This window comes from Lasioglossum baleicum, chromosome 12 (genome assembly GCF_051020765.1).
Source record: "Lasioglossum baleicum chromosome 12, iyLasBale1, whole genome shotgun sequence".
In the NCBI taxonomy this organism is placed as follows: Eukaryota; Metazoa; Arthropoda; class Insecta; order Hymenoptera; family Halictidae; genus Lasioglossum; species Lasioglossum baleicum.
In genome coordinates this window covers 5,969,572-5,994,237 of record NC_134940.1, presented here as the reverse complement: position 1 = coordinate 5,994,237, position 24,666 = coordinate 5,969,572, and the positions used below count along the sequence as shown (strand labels likewise).

Here is a 24,666-nt window from a genome sequence, read left to right as displayed (position 1 = left end):
GGGTGTAAAAGACGAAGACGATAAGTTTAACCGCTGTTCGTACACCCCGACACCACCGTGGGGGCCAACCCTCTTGTTCTATCACCTGCTGTCATACCCCCGCGTTTCTAACCCCCTTTGATATTTCACAAGAACTAAAATTCTGATTACAGCAGGCGACGATCGACGACGCGTCCAGCCTCGTGTGTATCGTGTTTTACGGATGCGGTTTATACCGCATGTTTCGCACCTCGTTTCCAAACCACTTTAAAATGAGCGAATATTACCGTGATTTGGTTAATGAAACTTATTTGAAACAATTGCGTTTTCTGTCGAGTCGGCCACGAGCTTCCGAAGGCATGTAATATTTCGAAACGCGTGGTAGAATCTCTACATATAATATAACAGTATAAGCGATGCACCTAACGTTGCCGGTGGCTTCGCCGAGCGAGAATATCCCCGGAGCACAGCCGTGCATCGAATTTCCATCGAGCTCACCACGGGGCACGGAAATCAATTTACAATTTCATCGACGTGGCAAGTCAGTGGGTGAGAGTGCTCTATAAAAAATGGGTAGCCGCAAAGGCAGCAAGAGGCCTCAAAGGCACGGTCGAATGGCGGGAGCCGCTTTGCTCGCAGCTCGGATGGAACTTGTTCTCGCGGGAACCGAAATCACATCCTTAATTTCCATAAAGGAGTGCGAAGATCCTCTCGATCCCTCCCTTTGCTCTCCTCGATCCCTCGGTTCTTATCTCGCCTCTTTTCCCCGCCCTATTCGATCCTATACTATACCTTGAACCGAGACTCGGTTTCTCTGTCTCGCAGCGAAGACTTTAAGCTTCGTAAGCATATCTCGTTCATCCTTTTACCTTCTGCGAGACCTCGCCACTCAGCACATCCTCGACCTTACGCTCACACCCTTCTTCCGCTTCGAAACTCTTTCTTCTGCCGGCTGAGATCGACATAATTACCGACGCGAGATCCAAGGCTTACCACTTGTCGAGCAGCGACGCCATTGTTTCGGCGGATCGCTTCCCTAGATCGCTAATCAGTGGACTTTGCGAATTTTTCTGCAAATTCCCTTTTCTGCAAATTGTTTTTACAAGTTTTTACAATGCAAAAAGTTTTTGTGGGAAATCTATTAATTATATTAATTTCTCGAGCAATCTCAACAACACCGACAACGAAACTATTTTCATAAAATATCGGAACAACTCCAGTCCATTAGCTCCGTCAAAAATTCAGCAACTCCGAGCGCCAACTTTCAGCCCCAGCTAGACAACGCTTGATATTTCATTCACAAGTCTAAAAAAGAAATTAGCAACGCCGCGCCGCCGTCGCCGCGCTGTCTATTTTCTCTTGGAACAATGACGAGACTGGGCCACGTCACTCTGCCAACTGTAAACATAGGTCGCAATAAATAAGCCATGTTCCCAATTGCTTCTGCGACAATGTCAGTCGATTCGACGCGGCGCGACGCGCGACGGTCCCTAGACAGCCGGTTTTCACTGGTCAAATGGGGATTGTCCTGCCGAGGTTCCTGATGCATCTTAATCAAATTTTATCAGCCCGACAATCGCATACATCCGTCGGCCGTGTTGGTTAATTATTTTTTAACACCTTTGGACTTTTTTTAGCTAGAGACTCGATGAACTTGTTTTAACACTGAACCTACCACGAGGGGTCAAATGATCCATTTTAGATTTTTTATTTGACAATTGTTGAGATTGTGAAGGTGTTTTAAGGGGAATTTATTGAATACATTTTTTGACTCCAGTATACAGGGTGTGGCCGGACGGGTGGTGCAACCGAGCAGGGTTAGCAGTTATATAAAATATATAAAAAATACTTTTTAAAAATCACGCTTATAATAAAAGGCACTAAAAAGAAGAAAATAATTTTTTTCCTGGATCTCCATAAAATACCGAATCCAGTTAAATGATTAATAATATTTTTATAATTATAAGCAATCTCAGTTCAAAACCTCTTCTGTTATAAAATTGGTGTCGGAATAGATAGATAAATTTAATATAAATTTAAATAAAATCATAACATTAGTGACTTTAAATAAAAGCATTATAGTCAGTAATGTCAGGATTTTATTTTAATTTATATTAAATTTTTCTATCTTCCGACACTAATTTTATAACAGAAGAAATTTTGAAACAATTGCTTAAAATTTTGGGGAAAAATATTATTAATCATTTAACTGGATTCGGGATTTTATGGAGAATCAAAAATTATTTTCTTTCTTTTTAGTGCATTTTAATATAAGTGTGGTTTTTAAACAGTTTCTTTTATATATTTTATTTTCTACTTTTATTGTCATCGGAAGCAAGTTTGTATACAAAATTTCAGCAAGATTGGACTATGGGAAGAGGTTTAAAATTCGATTACAAGATTTGACGCATACAAGATACAACGACACGGCAAGTTAATATAAGCATGGTAAAAATGGAATAACATATTTTTGTTTAGCAGCGAATACACGTGCTATTGTATAGGAATCGTCTGACGCGTCTGACCATGATCAACCAATTCTACTTTGTGCACATACTGAAGCACGCAAACCTGGCGGAACTTTAAGGATGTTCTGGAGGTACAATGGGAGACAAAAGTACAAGAAATTCGAAATCCATCAATATATTGGCAATAAAAGCCATTCATTAGTATATTTTGCATTTAAAAAATAGATTAATTTAAAAAGCTTTCGTTTAATTAGTGAATTTCATGTTATATTTATTTTTTAATCAAATTGTCTTCATATTATAAAAAATTGTAAGTGACTTTTGCGAATAATTGTACAATCTGATTGTAGCTACATTCAGTGGTCTACACAGTTGTCGCGTTTCCATGCTAGTGAGAAGGACAACACGATAAATTTGACGTTTTGTAACAGTTTACAATTTCTTGCTCTGTAACTGTTTAGTGAATCCTAATAAATTTTGAATATAATTAATTACATGATTTTTACCATATATAAAAGAACTGGAGTTTCTAGTTGCGTTTTTTCAAGGTTTAAATACGGTTTGAAGTGGAATTTTATGAATTCTCCATAAGAAGACGTGTTAAAATGTGCAAACTTTAAGTTGCTATAATTCTTAAACGGTGCAGTGAATCGAACCCAAACTTTGGTAATTGCATTAATTTAGTAAGAATTATATCTTGTCAAATTTTCAAAAATTTTGTTACGTTTTTATACCTCCAGAACATCCTTAAACTCGATCTTCTCGAAAACGAAGCGTCAAACGAAAAAATGTTATTCCTTTTTTCCGACTTATTTTTACATGTTGTATCACCCCCCCCCCCCCCCCCCCCCGCTCGGTTGCAGCACCCGTCCGGCCATACCCTGTATATTAAAGTAAAAATCGCACAAAATAGAAATAAATTTAATCTTGTCATTTTCATAATACCATACAAATTAGTCATTTTTTATGGTCGGTAGATGTAGTGTTAATGTTGTTCATTATATTTACGATTTTTGGTGTACTTATAGACAGTTACACCGTAAGCACATCCTATCTTACACAAGTATGTCGACAATTATAATTCTGCATCCTTATTTACTTTCTTTTGTAACTTCGATATCAATCTGTCTATTTTCACGCAGAATATCAATATTGTTACTCAATTATTTCTTTGAAATTCATTGTTAGTTAAAATTAAGTCTCAAAGACGCGATAGATTTCGAACGTCAAACTGAAAGCATCTTGATCAAATTCTTAGTTATCAGCCGCCAAACGGATATACATACAGTATAATGGAATACTGTCACCGCCGTAGAAACAGGAAGTCAATCGACATTACGGCGGCCGTATAAACGTCTCTGTCGCAGCGATAAATGGCCCTGGAAACGGCAGGAATGACGTCGGGATGCCGCGCCGTCGTCGTCGTCGTCGTCGTCGTCGTCTGGTTCTGAACACGTTGTGCCCGAGTTTACCCCGACAGTTGTGACAAACGAAACAGCCAAATATTCAATTTGCGCGCCGCACCGGGACGAATCCGGGGAGAACAGTTAACGTCAGGCAGGCCCCGACAGACTTATCGGGACGTGGACAACGTCTGACGCAGTGACGCTGGGTATTAACGGGCTCGGAAACCGTGGAAACGCTTCGAACGTTTCCGCGATCGGATACCCGACGTTTTATCTCTCACCTGTCAATTAGCCGCTTCCGGTTCCCGGCTAATTGTTCCACCCAGAGACTTATCGACCGGCCCGGCCGGTGCCCCCCCCCCCCCCCCCCGACCCCAGTCTGACACATTTTTGGAGTCGATCTCATGCTACTCTCGTATCGGAACCGCGATTTTTACGCAATTGTATCTACCGATGGACACTTTATTTATTTTTTTTATTTAGGTTTGCACGGGAACCAAAATAACAGTTATTCTAAAATTTTCTACGATAAAAAATAGAATTTTATGTTCCTCCCTATTATGTTCAGTAGGCTCAGAGTAATATAACAGTATGTTTAAATTTTTGTAATATTTTTGCTATTTTAAATTACACCTACTCTAGTAGGTCTAGTTGTAAGTGTTCAAAAAATTGGATCCTCCTCGATAACTGTTATCGATGAGGGTAATTTATTTCGATCACTCATAACAGTTATCGATAATCGAATTTCTTTTCACTTGTTCATAATAATTATTCGTGAGAAAATTCATTTTGGTTGCTTATTGATCAAGCTGCCTACCCTTTTTCGGATGGAGCTAGCCTATGAAATTCATTGAGAAGATTTCGTACAACAGGAGGAATCAACAGACCATAAGAAAACCTTAAAATCTGTTTGTTTGTCACATTCAATTTTGATTGTAGCAATTACGAATAAAAAATTTATGAAATAATTGATTGTCTACCATTTGAAAGTTTGTACTCTTTAATAATAACTATTACAAATTTCCTTCATCAATAACTGTTATGAGCGATCGAAATGAACGTCTCTTATGGATAACTGTTATGAAAGATCGAAATAAATTTATCTCATCGAATAACTGTTATGAGCGACCGAAATAAACTTCTCCCATCGATAACTGTTATGAGCGATCGAAATAAATTTGTCTCATTGATAATTGTTATAAGTAGACTGCGGATTTTATGCATTTATGATGAAAATGGACACGTACAATTTAAAGCAGTGGGCGAATTTAGAAGATTTAAGGATATCAGTGTATTAATTTCAGCTTAATAAGACAACTAAAAGAAGGAAGAAATTTCTATTTGGCTCCAGTGTCTTGCAATCGATACAAAAATTTTGTATTTTGCATAAAGATCCGCAGTCTAGTTATAAGTGATCGAAATTAATTTCTCTCAACATTTACCAACAAAAGAAAAAATTTTCGGTTACTTGTAATCCTTACTTGTAACCAATACGATTTTAGTCGATGAAATACTTGTTATTCTATGACTTTTCTTCTTTTTTGTTCTAACAGTTATGGTCCCTGGTTTTGCATTCTATGTGTAACACATCTCGTCATTACTTTCAACTCGCATCGAGTCACAGCTCGACATAAATATTACAAAAATTATTGTTGAAAAGAAAAATAATATTTAAAAAAAATTTCATGATACTTCCCCCGAGATCCCTAGCGATTCCAGATAAAAAAGAAACAGAACACCAAAGTTTCCAGCGGAAAGAAACTGAGCAGTCACCGAGAAGTCTATTAGAAGGAGTTAACATTTTTTTCAGAAGATATTCACAGAGTGAAATTCACTTACCTTAATCCCGGAGGACCGTCATCGAAAGTTATCGCGAGGGTAGGTTAGGCGGGGACGGAGAGGATAATTAATGAAGGATGAGACCCGGTCTCAGGACGAAGCTCGAACTTTAGGGTGTCGGCCCGACCCAATTTCGCTCGGACAATTTGTCAATGTACTCTGATTTTTCGATCACGCTTGACCGATCCCTTGTCCCGCGGGCTTCGTCCTCGAGATAGACGTAGCACGGGGTCATATGTTTCTTCGAATAATCATTTAAACGTCCCCGGAATCGCGTTTCTGGATTACCGTGAACATAAAAATGCAGACAAAACTCGCCGTGGAACCAGGAAAAGGTACGTAATTCGTTCTGTTTTTATTTTGTAGAGGAGGGTTAGCTGTCCATTGAAAAGAATGAACACTGTGTGGTACAATATAACGTTGCGTTTATTATTATTGTTACTCATTAACCACAATTGTTAAACGTTCACTTTCGTATGATACAACGTTAGTCTCTATACACACTCTGCTCAGGTTCTCCCTAGATGTACTCTTATAATCTGCTTACGCCTATTCGGTAGTAGTTCCTTTACGGTTCTGTAGTGTTTGTGTTTATATACAAAAGCGCTGGATTATTTCGTCCATCGGCTAAGCTACAAACAACCCCAATATTTTGTTGCGTTCGGTTGGTCTAGCACACACGATTTTTCTTTGTTATACTATTCCGCGTCACCGATCCCTTTATCCCCTATAATACTCGGCTGTCTTTTTCCCCCTGATTGAATCGCTTTTCGTTCCGTCTGGGAATCGTTTCGTGGAATTCGATCGTCTCTTTCTTTCTATCGTGACCCTTCACGTTTCCTTTTCCTTCGGTTTTTATTTTTTTCCCCTTTCTAATTACTCGCCTCGACGGGTCACCGTTCGTCGTGTATTCAGCGTTTTTCCTTTACGTATATTAGCTACAAAATAATTGACAAAAATCTGTCAAGTAATTCGACAATTTACCCCTCCCCTCGTTTCTGACGCGTTTGCCCTTATTCATATCATCATCTTCTTCTTCTTCTTCTTCCTCTTCTTCTTCCTCTTCTTCTGCTGGTGAACGCGGGGGCGGATTTTCTTTATCCATTCTGGAAGCGGAACGAGTGTGATTTGACGCTGGCGAGGGCCACGTGATTTTTCTGTGCGATCCCGGAGACAGATTGGGCGACATCGTTTTGCGATACGCACGATGAGAACGAGTCGCAGTGCGATTTCGATGAGTTTCGCTCTATTATGACAGTTTTGTGCGATGCTGTGGCGTAGACGACAATGTTCTGTTTCTGTGATTCGGATTCTATAACGTTCTCGGAGGACATCGTTTTACGTTAACATCAAGTAGCTTCCTTAAATCCTCAAAATAAAGCTATCCGAAAAGTGAAACACTTTCTCGTCCGAGTCCCTAGAACCTAGAACTCTGCCGATTTGTCGTTTGTTAGACGGTACTTTGCTTGTTCTCTCGTATTGTTACCTTTAAAAGTTGAGTATTTTAGAAGTGGATATATTGACTGGCAGACACCGTTCCGTTTCGTTCAAATTCGTCAGTCTGTTCTCGAGTCGCCGATTCACACGGCGTTCTTTTTTTTTTCATTTTTCTCGTAAAGTTACGTATAGTTTACAACTTCCACGTGTCCTTCGCGCGTTAACTGCCACCCAGTTCAAGTACTCTGGAGAGATCGTGAATTTTTTGGCAGAGGAAAAATCAACTCGTCGCTTAGCGTGCGATGTTTGTGCAAAATATCTCGAAATTTGGCGATTTATAGTTCCCGGCGTTTTTGTCAGTCGCGCTGAGTGGTAGGCTTGTCTGGCAGCAGTTAACGGGTCACTGAAAACTCAATCACACTTACAGATAACTTACTTTTATAATTCGGGGCTTCAATCGTATTTAACCCTTTCCGTTTCTCCCATTGATGCAACAAGTGCCTCGATCAAATCAGATCGCCATTTAACACCTTATTTTAATGCTTTGAAATTAGCATTTGATCGAGCGTTACAACGAGAAAGACATAGGTATTGAAAACCATTAAGGACAGGATAAAATCTTTGGGAAGCATCAAATTTAGGCTGATGAAACAAAAGCTCGAATCCTTCTTACATAGCAAGCGAAGACCGTATTGAATAAATTAATAATCATCAATAGACTGCGCTAAAAGTGTTCTGCATCGATTGCATAAATCAGAGGTAAAGGAAAGTTGGTAGCGTACAAGAGTTTTTCAGTAAACTAATTTGTGGTAGTATTTTTTTGGGGAAAATTTGTTGGATATCAATTCGACCAGCCCATCAGTTTGGCTCCGGGGATTATCGTCGGCGAAAGGGTTAAATATAAAATTGGCCGCATCGACGCGACGCGACATTCAGAAACGTCCCGCGAAAATTGCATTGAACGGTACGTTTGCTTCAACTTCATCCACGGATCGCGGCGAAACCGTAAGAATGACGGGAACGATTTCCTAAATGCATTCCCGCGGCAAATACAAATTCCCGTCGCTGGGGAACACACTTATCATCCCGGTGACAATCGGTTGGTCCGGAGAAACGTTGTCGGAACCCGTGCCCCGCCAGCTCGTGAATCTTCCTCTCCGCCATATTCTGCCGTGTGGGATCAAACGTAAATCGGTCTCGAAACACGTTCAAGCCTTCGTCGATTCTTCTTCGATTTACAATTAATTCGCCTTTCGATCATACTCGACAACGTTCTCCGCATTTTCAATTCCCTCTTTCAACACGTGCTTGCGACGCGTTTCCGTCGAGCGAGCGGCGCAACGAGAAATCAGAGATGACTGATCATTTAGTTTAGTTTATGCAAAGCGGCTGCCATTGGACGAATCGAGTTCCCTGAACCGTGACCCCTCTCGTTTTCTTTTTTTTTCTTCTTCTTTTTACTTGCTTTTTTTTGCTTTTTCTGTCTCAAGCCTCCGTCGTTTTGTTTCTTTTCCTGTTCGATTTCTCAGTTTCCGATTTTTGTCCCGTGGCAGACACACAACAATCGGAACCGTTCGTTTAGAAATAAAGAAACGCCTGCGACCGTGGCCACGTGGTTGCCTCCGTTCAGACATTGTTGTGCGAGAGGCCATCGTCCTGCCACGTGTTGGCTGGAAAGAAAAAGTCATCTTTTCAAATTCTCATCGAGACGATCCCTTCGCGAGGTGGTAAGATGTTTGGGGGCTGATCAAGCCTGGATAATGTCCTGGGTTACCTCTATAATGCATGTCCTGCGCCATCGACGGACACTTCGCGTGCTCCCGCTGTCAAAAACAAAAGAAAAGCCATTATTTATTATTTGTCGTATTCCTCGCAACTTACTGAATATGTTTTATTGAAAATTTTATCGAAAATTCGTCTAGAATTTGGAATTCCGTGCAACACCCGTGTGTTTCCCGCGATTATCGTTAATTTCCCAGTTGTTTGCAGTCCACCCTTATATTTTCTGTTTGTTCGTGAATATGTAGAAAAAAAGCTTCGCGTAACCGACCCTATGCACGTCGAGTCACGCAACTGCAACGAATACTTTGCATGGCTGATGGCAGAGCGAAAAGTTGAACGGTGCAACATAGTTTATCATCCACCGATCTCGCTTTGTCGCACATGCACCGATGCACGCGCGGCTCAGCGCACAATTGCACCTTCCGCTTAAAGGGGAATCATACAGGTTACTTTTTTTGTCAAGATAATCGACTTTTCTGAAAATTCCACGGGACTTCAAAGAAGATATTCTAATTTTCTATAGCGGAAACGTTTTACGAAAGCGAAGCGATTCCGAGAGGAACTGCATTGTTCAACTTTTCCCTTCGCGATACGAAAATGTACGCTTCGCACAATTTTGGGTGATAACTTCGTATCAATCGGTTTAACAATGACTTAATAATTTAGACTAGATAACTATGTTCGTACTAATTAAAATGCTACTTTATTATATTTTTTTTAAATTTCAAACCAATAGAACTCTTCAAGGAACTGTAACTCCTACAATTTTGAGTATCTTGACTGGAAAAAATTATACTGTATAGTCCAAATAATAGAACATCCGTTTGATTTCGTCAGAAAAATTTGCAATGACCTGCAAAATGACGTCTAAACCGGGAAATCTTAACTCGAGGTGCTAAAATTTGCGGACGTATTTGTGGCACAAAAGATTGGCACGCCAGCGAACGGAGGGGATAATAGAGGAGCAATTCACCTTGCGGAAATCGATGTTCGTCCGTATAGTCCTGTAATGAAGTTCCTGCAGCGGCCTCGAATTGTTTCCCAAGGGTGCCTTCGGAGCGTCCTCCGGACCTTGCATTAGTCTCCTTAGTACGTAAAGCTAGAAATGGGATTAGGATTACGTTGTAACGATCCCGTTCTCTCGTTCAATATTTAACCATAAAGTAGAGCTTGTTAAGTAATGGCGAACGGGTAAATACAAGAATCGCCCGGCAACTAATTGGATTCCCGAATAATATACTTAACCCCTTGCGCTCTGAATTTTTCTGGAATTTTCTTCCCAACAACTTCTTATCATTTCAAGCAGAGCAGGGCAATAATCAACTAGTATTTAAGAATGACTAATAGTCTTTTTGAATGTTAGTCACAGTAAAATAGTCATTAGTCAAAACTTTTTGATTAGTTAGTGATAACTAGACTGCGGATATTTATGCAAAATAAAAAATGTTTGCATTGATTAAAAGACACAGGAGCCAAATATAAATTTCACTCTTCTTTTAATTATCTTTGTTAAGGTAAAACTAATACACTGGTGGGCTTAAATCTTTTTAATACCTCTACTGTTTTAAATTGTATGTAACCATTCTTGTCATAAATGCATAAAATCCGCAGTCTAGTGATAACTAAATGGCAAATAGTTAGTCACAGCTCTAAGTAATCGTTAGCTATTGCTTATTACTGAATTAGTAGTTGATGATCAGCCATCAATACTTAGTCATCAGTCACTATTGTGCGATTAACAATATTATTAATTAGTTATCACTAATCAAAAAGTTATGACTAATGACTATTTTGCTATGACTAACATTCAAAAAGACTATTAGTCATTTTTAAAAATTAATTGATTATTGCCCTACTCTGATTTCAAGTGTCTTTTTCGAAACGCTCTTCAAGAAACAGTGCCTTGATCGATACTGATTTTAAATGCATAACTATTTCCAAGTAAAAGATAATGCATATTTAAACTGGTTATTTAGAAATGCGGATCATTCGACATGGGAGAGCAAAGTTCAAGCCATCGACTGTTTAATTAAACCTTATTACTAGACTACGGATCTTTATGCATTTATGGCTTATAAAAATTGGTTAAAAATGCAGTAGTATTAAATTTAACAGAATTTAGTACGATTTTTATATATTTTGGATCTATACAAATGCTATTATCAATGAAAATCGAATTTTCTTTGGTACCACTTTCTTAAAATTTCTCTACAAAAATTGAAAATTCCATAAACATCCGCTGTCTACTTATTACCAATGCATTTATATTAAGCAAAGATTAATTTCAACGTTAATTCTAAAGAAGCGATGGCAGTCAACGTGTTCAATTTTGTTTAATTTTATGGAGTCAAGAGAGAGCAACAAATGTACCATGTGTTTAACAGAGATTACCACTCACCTCTCGCGTAGTGATGTAGATGGGTTTGTTGAGGATCAACCATACTACCGTTTCGAAACAGCCAGGGTGAGTAGTGCTACCTTCGTAGGTCATGTAGCCGTCCGTATCTGGTAGAAGACTCTTCAAGGACAGCTCTCTGAGGGACGCTTTGTTATCTGCGCAGATAAAACAATTTTTTCGTCAGAATTGTAATATAAGTGGAAACGGGACCGAAAGGAAACATGTATCATTCGGACTTGGTGGCTTATTTGCATGTTAAACGACGAAAATCCATCGTATCCCTCTTATTCCGTTCGCGGAACGTTGCGTTGCATATTCAGCGACGTTATTCCGAACGCGACAAAATTACTCGATATTCCGGGATACTCTTTGAACTTGGAGTCGCGAAACAGGCAGCTTGGAAAAAGCGGGGATGGGCACCCGGCTCAACGAGAAAGGAAATCGGGGGTGAAAGCTAGTGACGTGGCTCTGATTGGATCTGTATAACTACAACGTAACACGCACGCTGCGAACTTCAGACATTCCGTTATATTTATCCGAAATCTGGTTACCGTTGTGCTCGCGACACTCTGACACCGTCTACCGCTGTGCTCGGAAATTTCTGAGGCCGTGAAATTAATTATTTTAACTCTAATGTTGGATTCGAATCACTGAAAAAAGCTATCCGCCAAAGCTACTTTAGCTAAATCAATCGTTAGTATCCAGATTCGCGATAAGGAGTGGGCCGATAAGGAGTGGGATCAGTAGACAGCTGATTTCATGCATTTACAACAAAAATGAGTAGGTGTAATTTAACGCAGTAGAAACATAAGAAGAATTTAAAAATACTGTGATATCATTTTCAACCTATAAAACATATCAAGAAAGAAAATAAATTTCTATTTCAGTTCAGTTTGTTGCAATTCCGGCAGAAAGTTTTGATTTTGCATGGAGATCCGTTGTCTAGTGATCAACTTATGAGAGCCACTCTCATTAATTGACGTGTTTACTTTAAGGCAATCAATTTGTCAATAACACTTTTGGTACATCGAATATTTATGTATCTTTTCGTCGTATCGGTTCGGTTCGGTTCGGTTCGCAGGTTCGCTGCAATAATACACATCTGGAAGGCTGTTCCGGTAGTTATTGTTCCCCTCCCGAACCTGTTAAGTCGACGGAATAACTACAGTTTCTGTTTACAGCCGCTTCGACAAGCGGCATCAATTTGTTATTGGCACGGGTGACACGGTCGACTGAGATTTATATTCCAACGTAACACCGTGGAATTATGGCCTTATGCGCGCCGTTTCCTTCCATACACGCGTTACGTATGAAAGACACAAATCATCCATAGATGTGTGGCAGTTATGAACGACATGCATCGGACGGGGACGAGTGGAGCCCAGTGTGTAACACGGGCAACGTGTATTCCCAAGAGCACTTGAAAAGAGTGTCTCCTACGCCACAATATTCCAGTCAAGCTCATGATTCCTAACGTTACGCGGCCGTAATTTACCGCGTCGAGGTGTGAAACGAGCCTCGAAACGCTCGAAACGAGTCTTTCGGATCGTTTCGCGTGCCCGTCGCGTCGGACACCGGTGACCGCAGGATTTTCATACAAGACCTAGTTGATTCCTTGGAATCTCGAGCTGCTGCTAACTGATACTCGTTGCACGAGCTGTTTGAGTTTGTACCACATTCCGTGTTTAACAGTTTGAGCACCACGTTCACCAGAAACGGGAGACAATGTGTAATAGTATTGAAGTAACTATGAAGCAGACTTTTTCGTGATAACACGAGTAAGCGAACGACGAATGTCGCCAGGTCATCGTTCTCTCGCGAAAGACGACTCTGGTCCACGGTTGCTCAGACTGCGACGCTCGCCGTCATTAATCGAGGCTCGATAAAAATCATGCTCGGATCCGAGTGTGTCGAGCCTGTGAAAAGCGTGTTTGTCAGCGAGTGGGTGTATCCGTGGCGACGGAACGTCGCGACGCTAGTCCGGCTATTTCTCGTATCGAGTCCGTGACATTAAGGAGAAGCGAGAGCGTGCCGGAAAATGGTGGGCTGACACAGGGGATAAATGTGCCGTCCCTCAGCCGCACCGGCTTGTTCTCGTCTTCCGAGCATTTTTAGGACGGCATTCGGGCCACTTAGAGGGCAGAAAGTAGGAGAGCCGTCAACCTTTTATCCACCGAGTCCTCCGACCCTTCAGCCGCCCCTTCACCAGATGCTCCTCTTCCCTCTTATTCCTCTTTTCTCTCTTTTCGAGACGCCGAGACGCGACCAGCTCGCACGCGACACCCCCTTACGGCCGCGTCCTCCTTTATTTTTATTTATCGCCTGTCGCGATTCTGCCCGACCATTCCCGACCGTTCACGAACCATTGTACAATGTGCCACAATCGCACGAAGCTGGACAAAATGCATATCTTCGTTATCGATTAGACTTTATGAAGAAAGAAAGAAAATTGTTTGGATCAATTACAAAGAACAGGAAACACGTTAAAATGTCTGTCTTTCCTTAACGATTTCATTAAATTGAAGATAGATTGGCGTACTTCAAAGTACGGGGATTAGGGTTCTCAAAAATTCGAGATTTCGTCATCCAAATAGAACGCTTTACGGAATAATGGATTCTCCACCAAGAATTTCATTGGGATATTCGCAATTACTGAATTCCTGGTGGTGGAATTTAGGCACTATACGTTCCCAATACTTTCGCTGCTGCGTTCTCATCAGGTTCAAGTCGTCGGTCTCTTCTTCTCGACAAACATTCTCGAAGCCCTCGTCTCTCGAAATACGGAAGCTCGAAAAGCGAGCGGAGGCGGGCGTCATATTTTATTTGTATTGATAGCTGCTGCCGAGTTTCCATCAGATGCCGTGAACAACGGGAAGAAAGGACACTGTATGGACAGAAGAGAAAGCGGAAGAGGAGGGTTGGAGCTCGGGCCAGGAGATGACAAATAATAATAAAGAGGTGACGGGGATGGAAAAGCATCCAGCGAGGAGGTAAAGTGGCACTGGAATCGGGAGGGATAGAAGCAAAGGAGGGTCCTCTCTCGTGATTAATGAAATGTATTAACCACTGCATGGAGAAAGCGGAACGGTCCCGGGAAAATGGAGAAACGAAGCGAAACACTCGTTTCATTGGAGCCGGTACACTATTGGGTTGGCAAGAAAGTAATTTCGGTATTTTCAGGTGAAATAGAAAGCCCAATTTTTTATTCAAGTAAAGGATTTTTAATGAATAAGACATTTTCCCTTTTGTTCGATGATCTTTTGCCAAAAATAATAAATACGAAAATATTTTAATGATTAAAGTTCATCGCTTAAATAAAAAGAATTCGGTATTACTTCATCTTAAAATACCAAAATTACTTTCTTGCCGACCCAATAGCTTACAGTGGCTTCAAAATCTGAACAAAGTCTATCTTTAAAAGTTGCAAAAGTTACAAAAATGAGAGCCACGAATTAATTCGTACACGCATCAGTTAACACAGAAATATACAAAGCTAGAAATTAATATCGAAAATGTTAATTGATCGACTCGTCATTGTTAAACCTGTTCATTCCCCCGTCGATAACTCCATCCAATTACTTTTTCCTCGAGTTGTTTATTTTCACCAGTCTTTTCATCATCTTCTCCTTCGCCTCTGCTTTTTCTGTCTCTTCAACGCGACTGCAGTCGATAGAAATATTTTCCATGGCTCTCAGAGTCCGGGGATGAGAATTTATCATTGTGGCAGACGAACCGTGTCGACCGGAAACGATTCTCTCCTCGATATTTCATTCACGACGTCCGCGGAGCACCGCGGGATGTATTAAACGCATGAAATTATTTTTCATTTAATTCTCACGTGTTAGAACATTTCTTTATTCAAGGTTCGCTCCTTCGCTTTTCACCTCTCCTCTACCTCCCCTCCACCCCCGCACTTCTTGTTCCTCGAGGAGGAACTTCAAACTTTCCAACAATCAGATTTGGCCTACGGCCTGACGAGCAAGTTTTTCCAGCGAAAGTTCCAACAGAAGCTCGCCTCGTTGAGGAAACACCGTCGAATGGCGAACTTCATCGAACAATGTTTTATTTTGTTTGGTATACTATTGTTAAATGTATGATCTGTGAACGGTGATACCGGGACCGAGCGATTGTTCGATTTCCACGGAAACTGTTAACACGTCTGCTCGAAATTTACGTTCCCTCGCTATTTCTGCTCAAGTTATATCTGTAATGCCGGCAAGGAGGTTATTCATCTTTGAAAAATCTCCAAACCGAATTCTCCCTTCTACACAATCACGAGCAAACAAAATGAATTGGAAAATTCCTTGAAGTTGAAACTGGTTTCTTGATTGGTAGGGTAAAGTGGCCAAATATGGTATAGTCGCCTATTATGGCACTACCTTATATCTTGTAAAGGAGAAGTCGCACTCTCTTGAGAAAATCCTCAAACAATAGTTTACCATGTTTACTCAACCACGTGTTGAATATTTTTGTGGTTAGATTTTCAATTGTATCTTTTTCGTGATTTTGAAATGTTTGAACATATCTGTAGTTTCAGTTTATTTCTATTAATGTTTGCCAACTGTTGGTTTCAGCCGAAATTCACTTTCTCTTTGTCAGTAGCTAGTATTATCAGTCCACGTGGAGTTCCCAATATGGCACTACCAAGGGTTCCCTAATATGGGTATAGCTATTGACATTCTTGGTGTGGGTGCCGAATATGGCACTAGGTGTCGTATTAAGGACTCAAGGTGTACCATATTAAGAACCTCTTTCGCTGGAACCTGCAAATGACACACCACAAAAAAAATATTTTTCGCAAGCTGTATTAATTTTTTAACAAACGTGACCCCAGAATCTTATAGGAAGGAAATGCATCTACAAACCGGCAATTTTTTGGTCGAAAAAGAGCATTCGAAAATAATCAAAAAATGACATCAACAAAAAGTGGTTCATATTTGGGCACTTTACCCTATATTGTCAATGTTTCGACCGTTTTAACTGATGATAAATGGCTCCGTATTCAGAGTTGGGCAAAAATTTTATTTAACCCTTTGCATTGCGATTTATTTTACAGTTTCAGTGATTAGAACTTTTTTGTAGTTCATATACTTCCCTAAAAAAAGGACAAATTTTTATCTATTGTGTGCTTATACATATATTCTCCAATATCTGTACATTAACAAAGGGAATTAGTAGCATACACATTTATTAAGCTTTGTTCAGAATCTTCATGACGAGTCAGACACGATTTTATAGAAGAGGTTAAATAAAATTTTTGCCCAACTCTGTCCGTATTTACTCTGCTTCAAAATGATATTTACGAGAAATACCGCGCCATTACGTGATTCCACAGTAATTGACCCGCAGCCCGTCAGAAAGAATTAAAGATTCATCCGGTTAATATTAAACCGGGCGTTTCACGATATTGAAACCAAGAACCGCACCAAATCTCGAGGATCATCGATTCGTATTAAATATTAATCCAGCAGGGAACGCGCTGTAAGTAGATATAGCTGTTCTCTTATCTATTATCAGATTGACTCGTGACTATCACCGATATTTCCGGTTTGTGTCGAGAGTTCTTCGTTGGAGACACACGTGTGTGTGTGTATACATGTGTGCGCGGCTGTTTGCGTGGAAGTCGAGCGCCATCCGGAACAACGCGAAGGGCTCTTAGGAAAATTGACCGACCCTAATGGTCCGGGCACACACCTAGGATAATGATGATGACAGCGGCGATAATCGCAATATATGAACGTCACCGAGTACGCTACAACCTCTCTCCTACGTCAAGCTGAACTTCGCGCCCCGTTTTACGAACTCCACGGCCAAGTGCGAACGAATCTTCTGAAATAACGCTCTGCGACTCTCGTCATTTTCTATTTACGCGTCGGATGTCGTAAAATAGCGACGTCGAAATTTAAAAATTCATTTCTGTCTCTGCAGATCGAGCGACCCGAATTTCTCCGAGATCTTGGAGATGCGAAGAGGCTGGGAAATGAATCGGAATAATTGCTTCAATGTTGTGGGGCTGTATAAAATACCAAGATTAACATTTCCACAATTGCGAGCATTCGCGATAAATAAAAGCGTGTAATGTTTGTAGCAGAGAAATGTTTCAATGACTCGCCGTGTCCGGAATTTTCGAAATTCCTGTACCATTCGCGTCACGAATTTCAAGAATTTTTCCGTGTCGCGATTCACGCGGAGGAGCAGAACCCTTGGCTGCTGGTCCAGTCGGAAGCACGGGGCGTTAAATAATATCGCAACTGGAAAGGAGCCCGGTTGAAAATTGCGAGGAAAGACAATTCCGAGGACTTCCTTCGACTATGAAGAAGCGAGGGAATGCGTGTTCTAAATTAGCACCGTGGGACCTCGTGAAACGGATTTATAACTATGTAACGCCGGCAGAGGCGGCACGCTGAATACTAATAACGCGGGGTGAGCTTTGAAGATAAAGTCAACATTGTTTAAAATAATGGTCGAATACAACTTCTCCGGGCACGATGTTATTTAATACGTTGGAAATCACAATCAAATGTTCTCATTGAGATCAAGCCGCGGAACTAGAATCTCAAGAAAAATCATCAAACTATTCGAAATCTTTGGTGTTAACTTGAACCATTATTTCTAGGAGCGTCTAATCTGGGCTTTCGGTTTCGATATAACTGGCAAGGTTGCGGTAGGTAACGTGAATCACCGTTTGCGGGAGACTAGACGCTGCGAATGGTCTTAGTTTGTTAAAGGGCAGCTCGGGTCGTGGACGGGGCCTATAGCGGACGTAACAGTTGTCTGTGGGTAGCTATAAAATACAATTTCGGGAGGAGGGTGCGCAGGGGTGTGTCGGTTTAATACCGCGCATACCTGGCGAATATTTCATCTATTATCCGCATTTCGTAGGCACGCTGGCATCCGCCTGGCGTTGCGGGACGCGTGCACAGTGTGGCTCGTGAGCGTGAGCGAATGGTTGACGTGGTACTACCGAGCGGATGGCAGCGTTTCTCAAAGCATCGAGCGGTCATTGTTGGTGGTCTGGATAACGAAGGGGGCGTTTCGAGAGCTTTGTTCCCGTACAGGGGCTTGGTATTCAAGAAATAAGACCGATTGACGTGCGTTCAACCCTCTCGCCACCGAGAATTAACACGGTGATAATTAGCGAAAGAGTTGACCTGCCCCTGAACCCATGGTTCGATCCCCTAAGTTCGTAAAATCTTCAAGTTTACGAAATCTCGTAAAACATAGCCAGTGACAGCTATCTGGTTACAGTTCTGAAACTGTCGTGAAAATTCGTTAGCAGCTGCGAATTGGTTAATCAACGCTTCATTCGTTTCGAGATGATAACGTGTTCCAACACCCGAGTAGCACAGCGTACACTAGTTAATTATTAAAATTAATTAATTATCTCTGGGTTCCAAAGCGGTCCTATGAGACTGCACGCACGATGAAATCCAATTAGATTCTTTCCGCGTCCTTGTTCCATTCGTTTTCTTTCAGAGCCATTCTTTTAACAGCTATTCGAACGAAATGATAAATAGATATTGCCGACACAAAGGTAGTTAAATTCATTATATCCAAACTTATAATTTCCCGAATGATTGCACAAACGGTATTTACTGAAATTGTTTACCAGTACATCGCTCGCATTTCAACGGAGAAAAAAGAATGCACAGGACCCCGAAATTATTTCAGCGGCCGCATTCAAGATCCAAGGGTTCCGGTTCCGAAACGTGGCCATTCCCGCGTAAATCAGGGAATTTCAATTCATTGCACGCGGCCTGTTCCGGACCGTGAAAGGGCCGCGAGTAAGAAAACGGCTTGGCCGAGGCGAGGGAGCCGCCGCGCTGCGCTGCACCGCGCGCCGGGACAAAAGCTTGCCATTAGTTAGGCGAAACAAAGTGGAAATACACGTTGTATGCATGCTCTACGTGGCATCTCTGACTCGCGCGTCCAGAGATAATACGACCACGGTCCTTTTCAGCGCAAAGTGGCTCGGAAAGACGGCGGGACGGATTTTTCTAGTTCAGATCCGTCTTGTTGGCCCGAATACCACGCGGTTACTCATGCAATCGTGCAACCCGCTTTTGCATTGTCTCCCAGGCCTCATCCTAACATTGGATCCGCGGGAAAGACGTCGGGCAATTTCAGATTTCATCAAAAAAGAACCTCACGAAACAGGACCTAAAATCGTCTCAATAAAATCGAATATCTATTTTGTTTGAACTTTAATTGTACTAAATTTGATCCGTTATCTTCTTGACCTTTTATTTTTAAAACCAGACGACGTTTTGTGCAGACATTCTTTGATAGACTAATTTGTGATTAGATTAGCGCCACACAGTGGGCTGGATCGAGAAATTTAGAGACATTTTGTTATAACTCTTGAACCATAAGAGATATTCGGATGAAATTTGCACTAAAATTCATTAAAAAATAGTCAATTTTAACCGTAGACAAATACTATTTTTTTATTTTGTTAAACAATAATTATCAATTAATTTTCATTGATATTTCTTATTAAAATAAAATTATTTAAGTATAATTTTCCAAACTATTTGTTACTTACTAAATATGTATTTTATATTTGCATTTCATACATGTAATGTTTTGTGGAATACGTAAAATATAAATTCGAGAAATCTTTTTATAATCAACGCATACAAAATGTGCCAAGGAGGTAAAAACGCCTCATGTTTAGTTTAATTAATTATTAAATCTGCAGCTTCTGGATATCAGCAGGCATGAAAAACTGAGATTAAAATTATTACATTCAACAAATATTGTCAGATATTACATGTAATCTAATTAACATACTACTTTATCTGTATACTAGATAAAGTAGCATAAACATCTCGCGTCTCGATAATCTAAACAGTTCGCTAGAAGAGTCTTTTAATTGTTAACTGTGATTCAATAACAGCCCGGATATGATTTTTGTGGGGGTATGTAGAGGAAGGTCTATTGAAAATGATCTAATTTGTCCGAAGAGGTCCAATTAGGTCCATTAAAAGATATACCTTGCAAATTCTAAGAAAGTATATAGATTTTATTCATTTTATTAATTATTAATTTTTAATACATTGCGAGCAAACATCCTCAACTAACAGCGTTAATTGTTACCCCAAAGGACTGTTTCTCATTTACACAAAAGAGGCAGAAGACATATTAAATAGTTAGTGTCGGCCAAACCGTGTCAATGAAGACATTTGTCGATGATTTGACCGTGTAAATGAAATCATAGTGTCGACGAAAGTTACTATCGGTCCAATCGTTGATGAAAACAGTGTCGGTTAAATGAGTTGTCGACCAATCCAGGGTAACCCGATTGATGGAAAAGAGACGACGTCATCGACACAGAGCAACCGTTAATATATAAATGTTCACGCAGCGTGCCGAAGCAGATTCGCATGGCACACGAACGCGAGAGGCAAGAAGCCATAAAGAATTTTATATTTGCTTCCTAGCGACGACAAGTAATGCGTCGTATTTTTCATTTCACTTTGGAAAATGCGCACATAGACACGCAGCTGTATTCATGTTCCGCCTCGGCGTGGCGCGGCGGCCTGCCTTATTTCATCTCGCTTGTTTCATTGTACCTATATATTACCGGGCCGTTTACGATGAAAGATAACGCAAGATTCTAGTCGTCCTCGTCGCGAGCACAAGGAAAGAGTCGAGGAAACTGGCCCCGCCATTTTTCATTCGCCATCGACTTCATTGTACCACTTCAGCGCGTCTTTCCAACGAACCTATAACCTCCTCTAACTGCACTTTCGATGGCGGTAAAAAATTGACCGGGCACTCCGAACAGTTTATTTGCAAATAAAATTTATCAGGAATTATTCTCTTATTTATGCGAGACGGATGAAGATTTCAATCTTGTGTTTCACAGAATTAAATGTTTCACAGGGCTGTTGCTACATGTATTTCGAGTTCACCGAAAAGATGTTTCGCCGCGATGATAGCTGTTTCAACCAGCCAATCGAAATAAAAAGCACACTCGACGCACACCACGGATTTCGACCAGGCGAAACGACGAGTTTATTGCGTGTACTCGCGTTACCCAGCCGGACGTTGCGTTTGAATTAAACTGATTAATAAATATTAACACCCGGTGTTTACGTTGCGGCACACGATACACCGGGGACGCTTATATTTGATCCAGAATGCACGTGTATCGCGCGGCCACGACGTAATCTCTCGACAATGATGCAAACTGCATACACGCGGCAACGTATACTTATTAGGCAAATGTTTTCTTACAGGGGACCGCAATCTGACGATTGTAATTGTGGCGAGAATTTCAATGAAAACCGTGACTAATTCATTGTCACCTCTAGCTAACGATTGTGAGGGACAGAAGACGAACTTTTCTTGGTCGATATACTAACGCGTAGCTTGAATATTTAGTTAATTTCGTTAATTTCCAGTTCGTTTTGTTTTAGAATTGTTTTCCGAAAAACCCTATTACATTTCGCAATTTGCGTGCGAATCTGTTAGCTATATCCAATCTTTCGAGCGGCGCGGCGCGGCGGTACACAAACCAGTGGCGGCTGACGTCGAAACAACAGCATTTAATTGTGTTTTCGTTTCATCTGGAAGTGTTAATTAAATTCTCTTTGGCTGATTTCATCTGCGAACGGGAGAACGTAGTCGACAATGGAAACGCACGGATTTATTTTTGGAGTAGTTACATATCTGGTGACGGTTAAGATAGTCCACCGAAACTCGGGCACTATAAATTGCTTAAAATTCGAGGGGGATGTGATTTCTAACACTCTCCTAAAACATTAAAATATATTATTTACATTCTTAGTTTGCCAACACCGTGGGTAACATTGTCAGGCAGATGAGTGATAAATAAATTTTTCTGAACGGATCTAATATAATTTGATCGCAGTGTTCGCGAGCAAAGCGACCAATCTTCTTCAAGCAACGTTCCCTCGCATAATTCCCATTCACGAGCCACCCCAGACATCCTCGCCATAGACCTTGCGAAATCACTTGGCAGATCTCTCTGTCCCTTCTCAGGGGTGCACAGCAAAATGGCGGGTGTAGCAGCGAGGCAGTCGTCGCGGTCGAAGACCCAGAGAGCAACCCATCCCCGAAAACCGGAAGTGGCGCGATACAATCTTGCACTACCGCTGAAATTTCGCAATAAATACCAGGAAACTTTTCGAGAGAGGGCTATTGTGCTCGTCAGGGCCCGGTAGGTAAACACATCGGGGCCGCCTGCGCCGACGACAATGGAATACTTAGATCCCCCATCCTCCGACTTCGCACTGGTCCGTCCTGCGCGCCTATTCCTCCATTGTCTCATGATTTATGTGCCGTGGTCGCGGTGTCAACAGGGTATTGATTAAAATGCACACACACACACACTCACAGGGAGGGAGGGAGGGAGAGCTAGGTGCGACGTGTGCACGCGGATTTCTGCACGGAATCCCGTTGGCCTCGGCATAACGACATCGTTGTCCCTTGTAAATCGAACCCTCTGCTCCACCCATGCGACGTGTTGATCATGTTTCGCGGGATAAAAAGCTGTGCTGCCGGGAACAATTGTTCTGGCCTCGCTGGTCTGCTACTCCGATTGTTAGGCTGTTTTCCAGTTTTTTTTTTTAGAGAAACTTACTCTTACTCTAATTTTTTTTAACCAGTAATGAGCATTTTATTCTTCTCTAAGCATTGCTTTTGCTGGCGAAAGCAAAAGAAAATAATGATAAAATAATGATAACGATAGAGGTCTCTTTTAAAATAAATAATAAATAAATTAATGATGTTCCGAAGTTGGAATAATGGTGTGGATTCTGAGCTAGCCAGACACCCAGGCCACTCTAACAGGAGGAGACCCTCCGGGAGTATCGACACGCGCCTCGCCACTAGGGTTGAATTCTTTCTGCACGTTTAGCCACCCCGTAGTACCCAGCACCCTCCCTGGGAATTCCTCGGACGTGTTTACCGCCGCCGCTTCGTGTTATGATTTCGCGATGGTTTTGTTTCCCTGTCTTCTTGTGGAATCTCGCGCGCAATCCCGTCGCAGATTGTTGTCCACTTTCACGGGACATACAGCAGACTCTGTTTCCCCTCTGCTCGAGAAACTTTGATCAATATTTTATTGTTTCCGGACCGAGTTCCCAGGATTATGTACTCCTTCCCACGTGTTGTAAAACATTTTCTGAAAAGTATCTACTGAAAAGAGACTACGGATGTGTGTTTCTATCGATTCAATAAGTCTGTTTAATAAATAATATTTCAAGGAAATAACGCACCTTCCGTTTCGTCGGCACGTTATCGACAGCCAAAGATCCGTTCCCGAAAGGCATTCCCCGGAAAGAAAATCCCAGTTTACACCGCAAATCCCCAACAGCAAGAACTCTCCATCTCTCCGGAGGTCCGTAGCCCGGAATCTCCGTCGCGATAAGAAACTTCTGACAAATGAAAGCCACGAAACCCGTTATCACCCGTTTGCCACGAGGCTCCGGGAGAATCCTAATTGCCGGCTAAAATGATATTTCAAGTCAAATATCCGAACCACCGCGCCGCGCCGGTGCTACCGTCGAGCAACAAAATCAACCGAGCCCCACAAACTAACTGAAACAACTAGCCTCGCGTCGAATAAACAAACAAATCCCACGAACGATGTCTATCCACGATCCATTACCCGAATAAATAAAGTCCGTCGTTCTCGACGTTTCATTACCAGCGACAGCTCCACCGGATGCACGATTGTTTAACCCTTTGCACTTGCATGGGAGCTTCGGTGATGCGGCAACTGCTAAATTCACCTCTTAGGGTGCATTTATAGTGGAGCGGCGAGCATCGATGATAGCGGCGCGGTGAAAAGTACATATGTATTTTCTTTGTTTTTCTTTTTTTTAACCGCACAGCTCACCAGCGCTGCTCCACTATAAACCCATACTTAATAAATTCTTAACCTGACTGAATGATATTCGTGTGATCTTAACACTTTACCTACCGGAAGCCTGTTAATAGGATTTTCAATAATTGTGCTGTACCGAAAGAAAGCATAGAAATTTTCTTCTACATTGCAATTTTGAATGAAACTATTAGACGACTTTATTGAGGGTGATTTGTTAGTTCAAAATGAAAATTGCTGTTGCTACTCAACGTTCCAGTAATAAGTGTTCAGGCATGTACCATAGATTTTTCAAAATTATGCAATAATCACCGGTCGGTAAGTGTTAACAACGATCGTTCGAGAAGCCCGAGAGAGCCGACATCGTCGTCGTCGTCATTAACAACTTAATCGCCCCGGCCCATTCTTTTCACTCGTCCCACCCACACCTTGCCGCAGGGCGTCCCACAATATCGAGTCCCGTGACGAGATAAACTCGCCCTTTCGAGAAAACCTGGCACG

At 41.4% G+C, this 24,666-nt stretch overlaps 1 protein-coding gene across 5 annotated transcripts in view; it reads right to left on the bottom strand.

Moving 5' to 3' along the window:
- Positions 1-6,100: 6,100 nt before the first annotated feature.
- Positions 6,101-24,666, bottom strand: part of Carpa (Carbonic anhydrase-related protein A) — a 202,960-nt gene continuing 184,394 nt past the window's right edge. For 3 of the 5 annotated variants that reach the window (XM_076435922.1, XM_076435918.1, XM_076435919.1), the window contains 3 exons: positions 11,310-11,464; positions 9,885-10,010; positions 8,817-8,952 (listed from right to left, as the gene is read on the bottom strand). In XM_076435922.1, the coding sequence (XP_076292037.1) occupies positions 8,830-8,952; positions 9,885-10,010; positions 11,310-11,464 (404 nt within the window). In that variant the 3' untranslated portion in view covers positions 8,817-8,829. Of the gene's footprint in view, positions 8,953-9,884; positions 10,011-11,309; positions 11,465-24,666 lie in introns of all 5 variants that reach the window. The other 2 variants (XM_076435920.1, XM_076435921.1) reach the window with 2 other exon arrangements.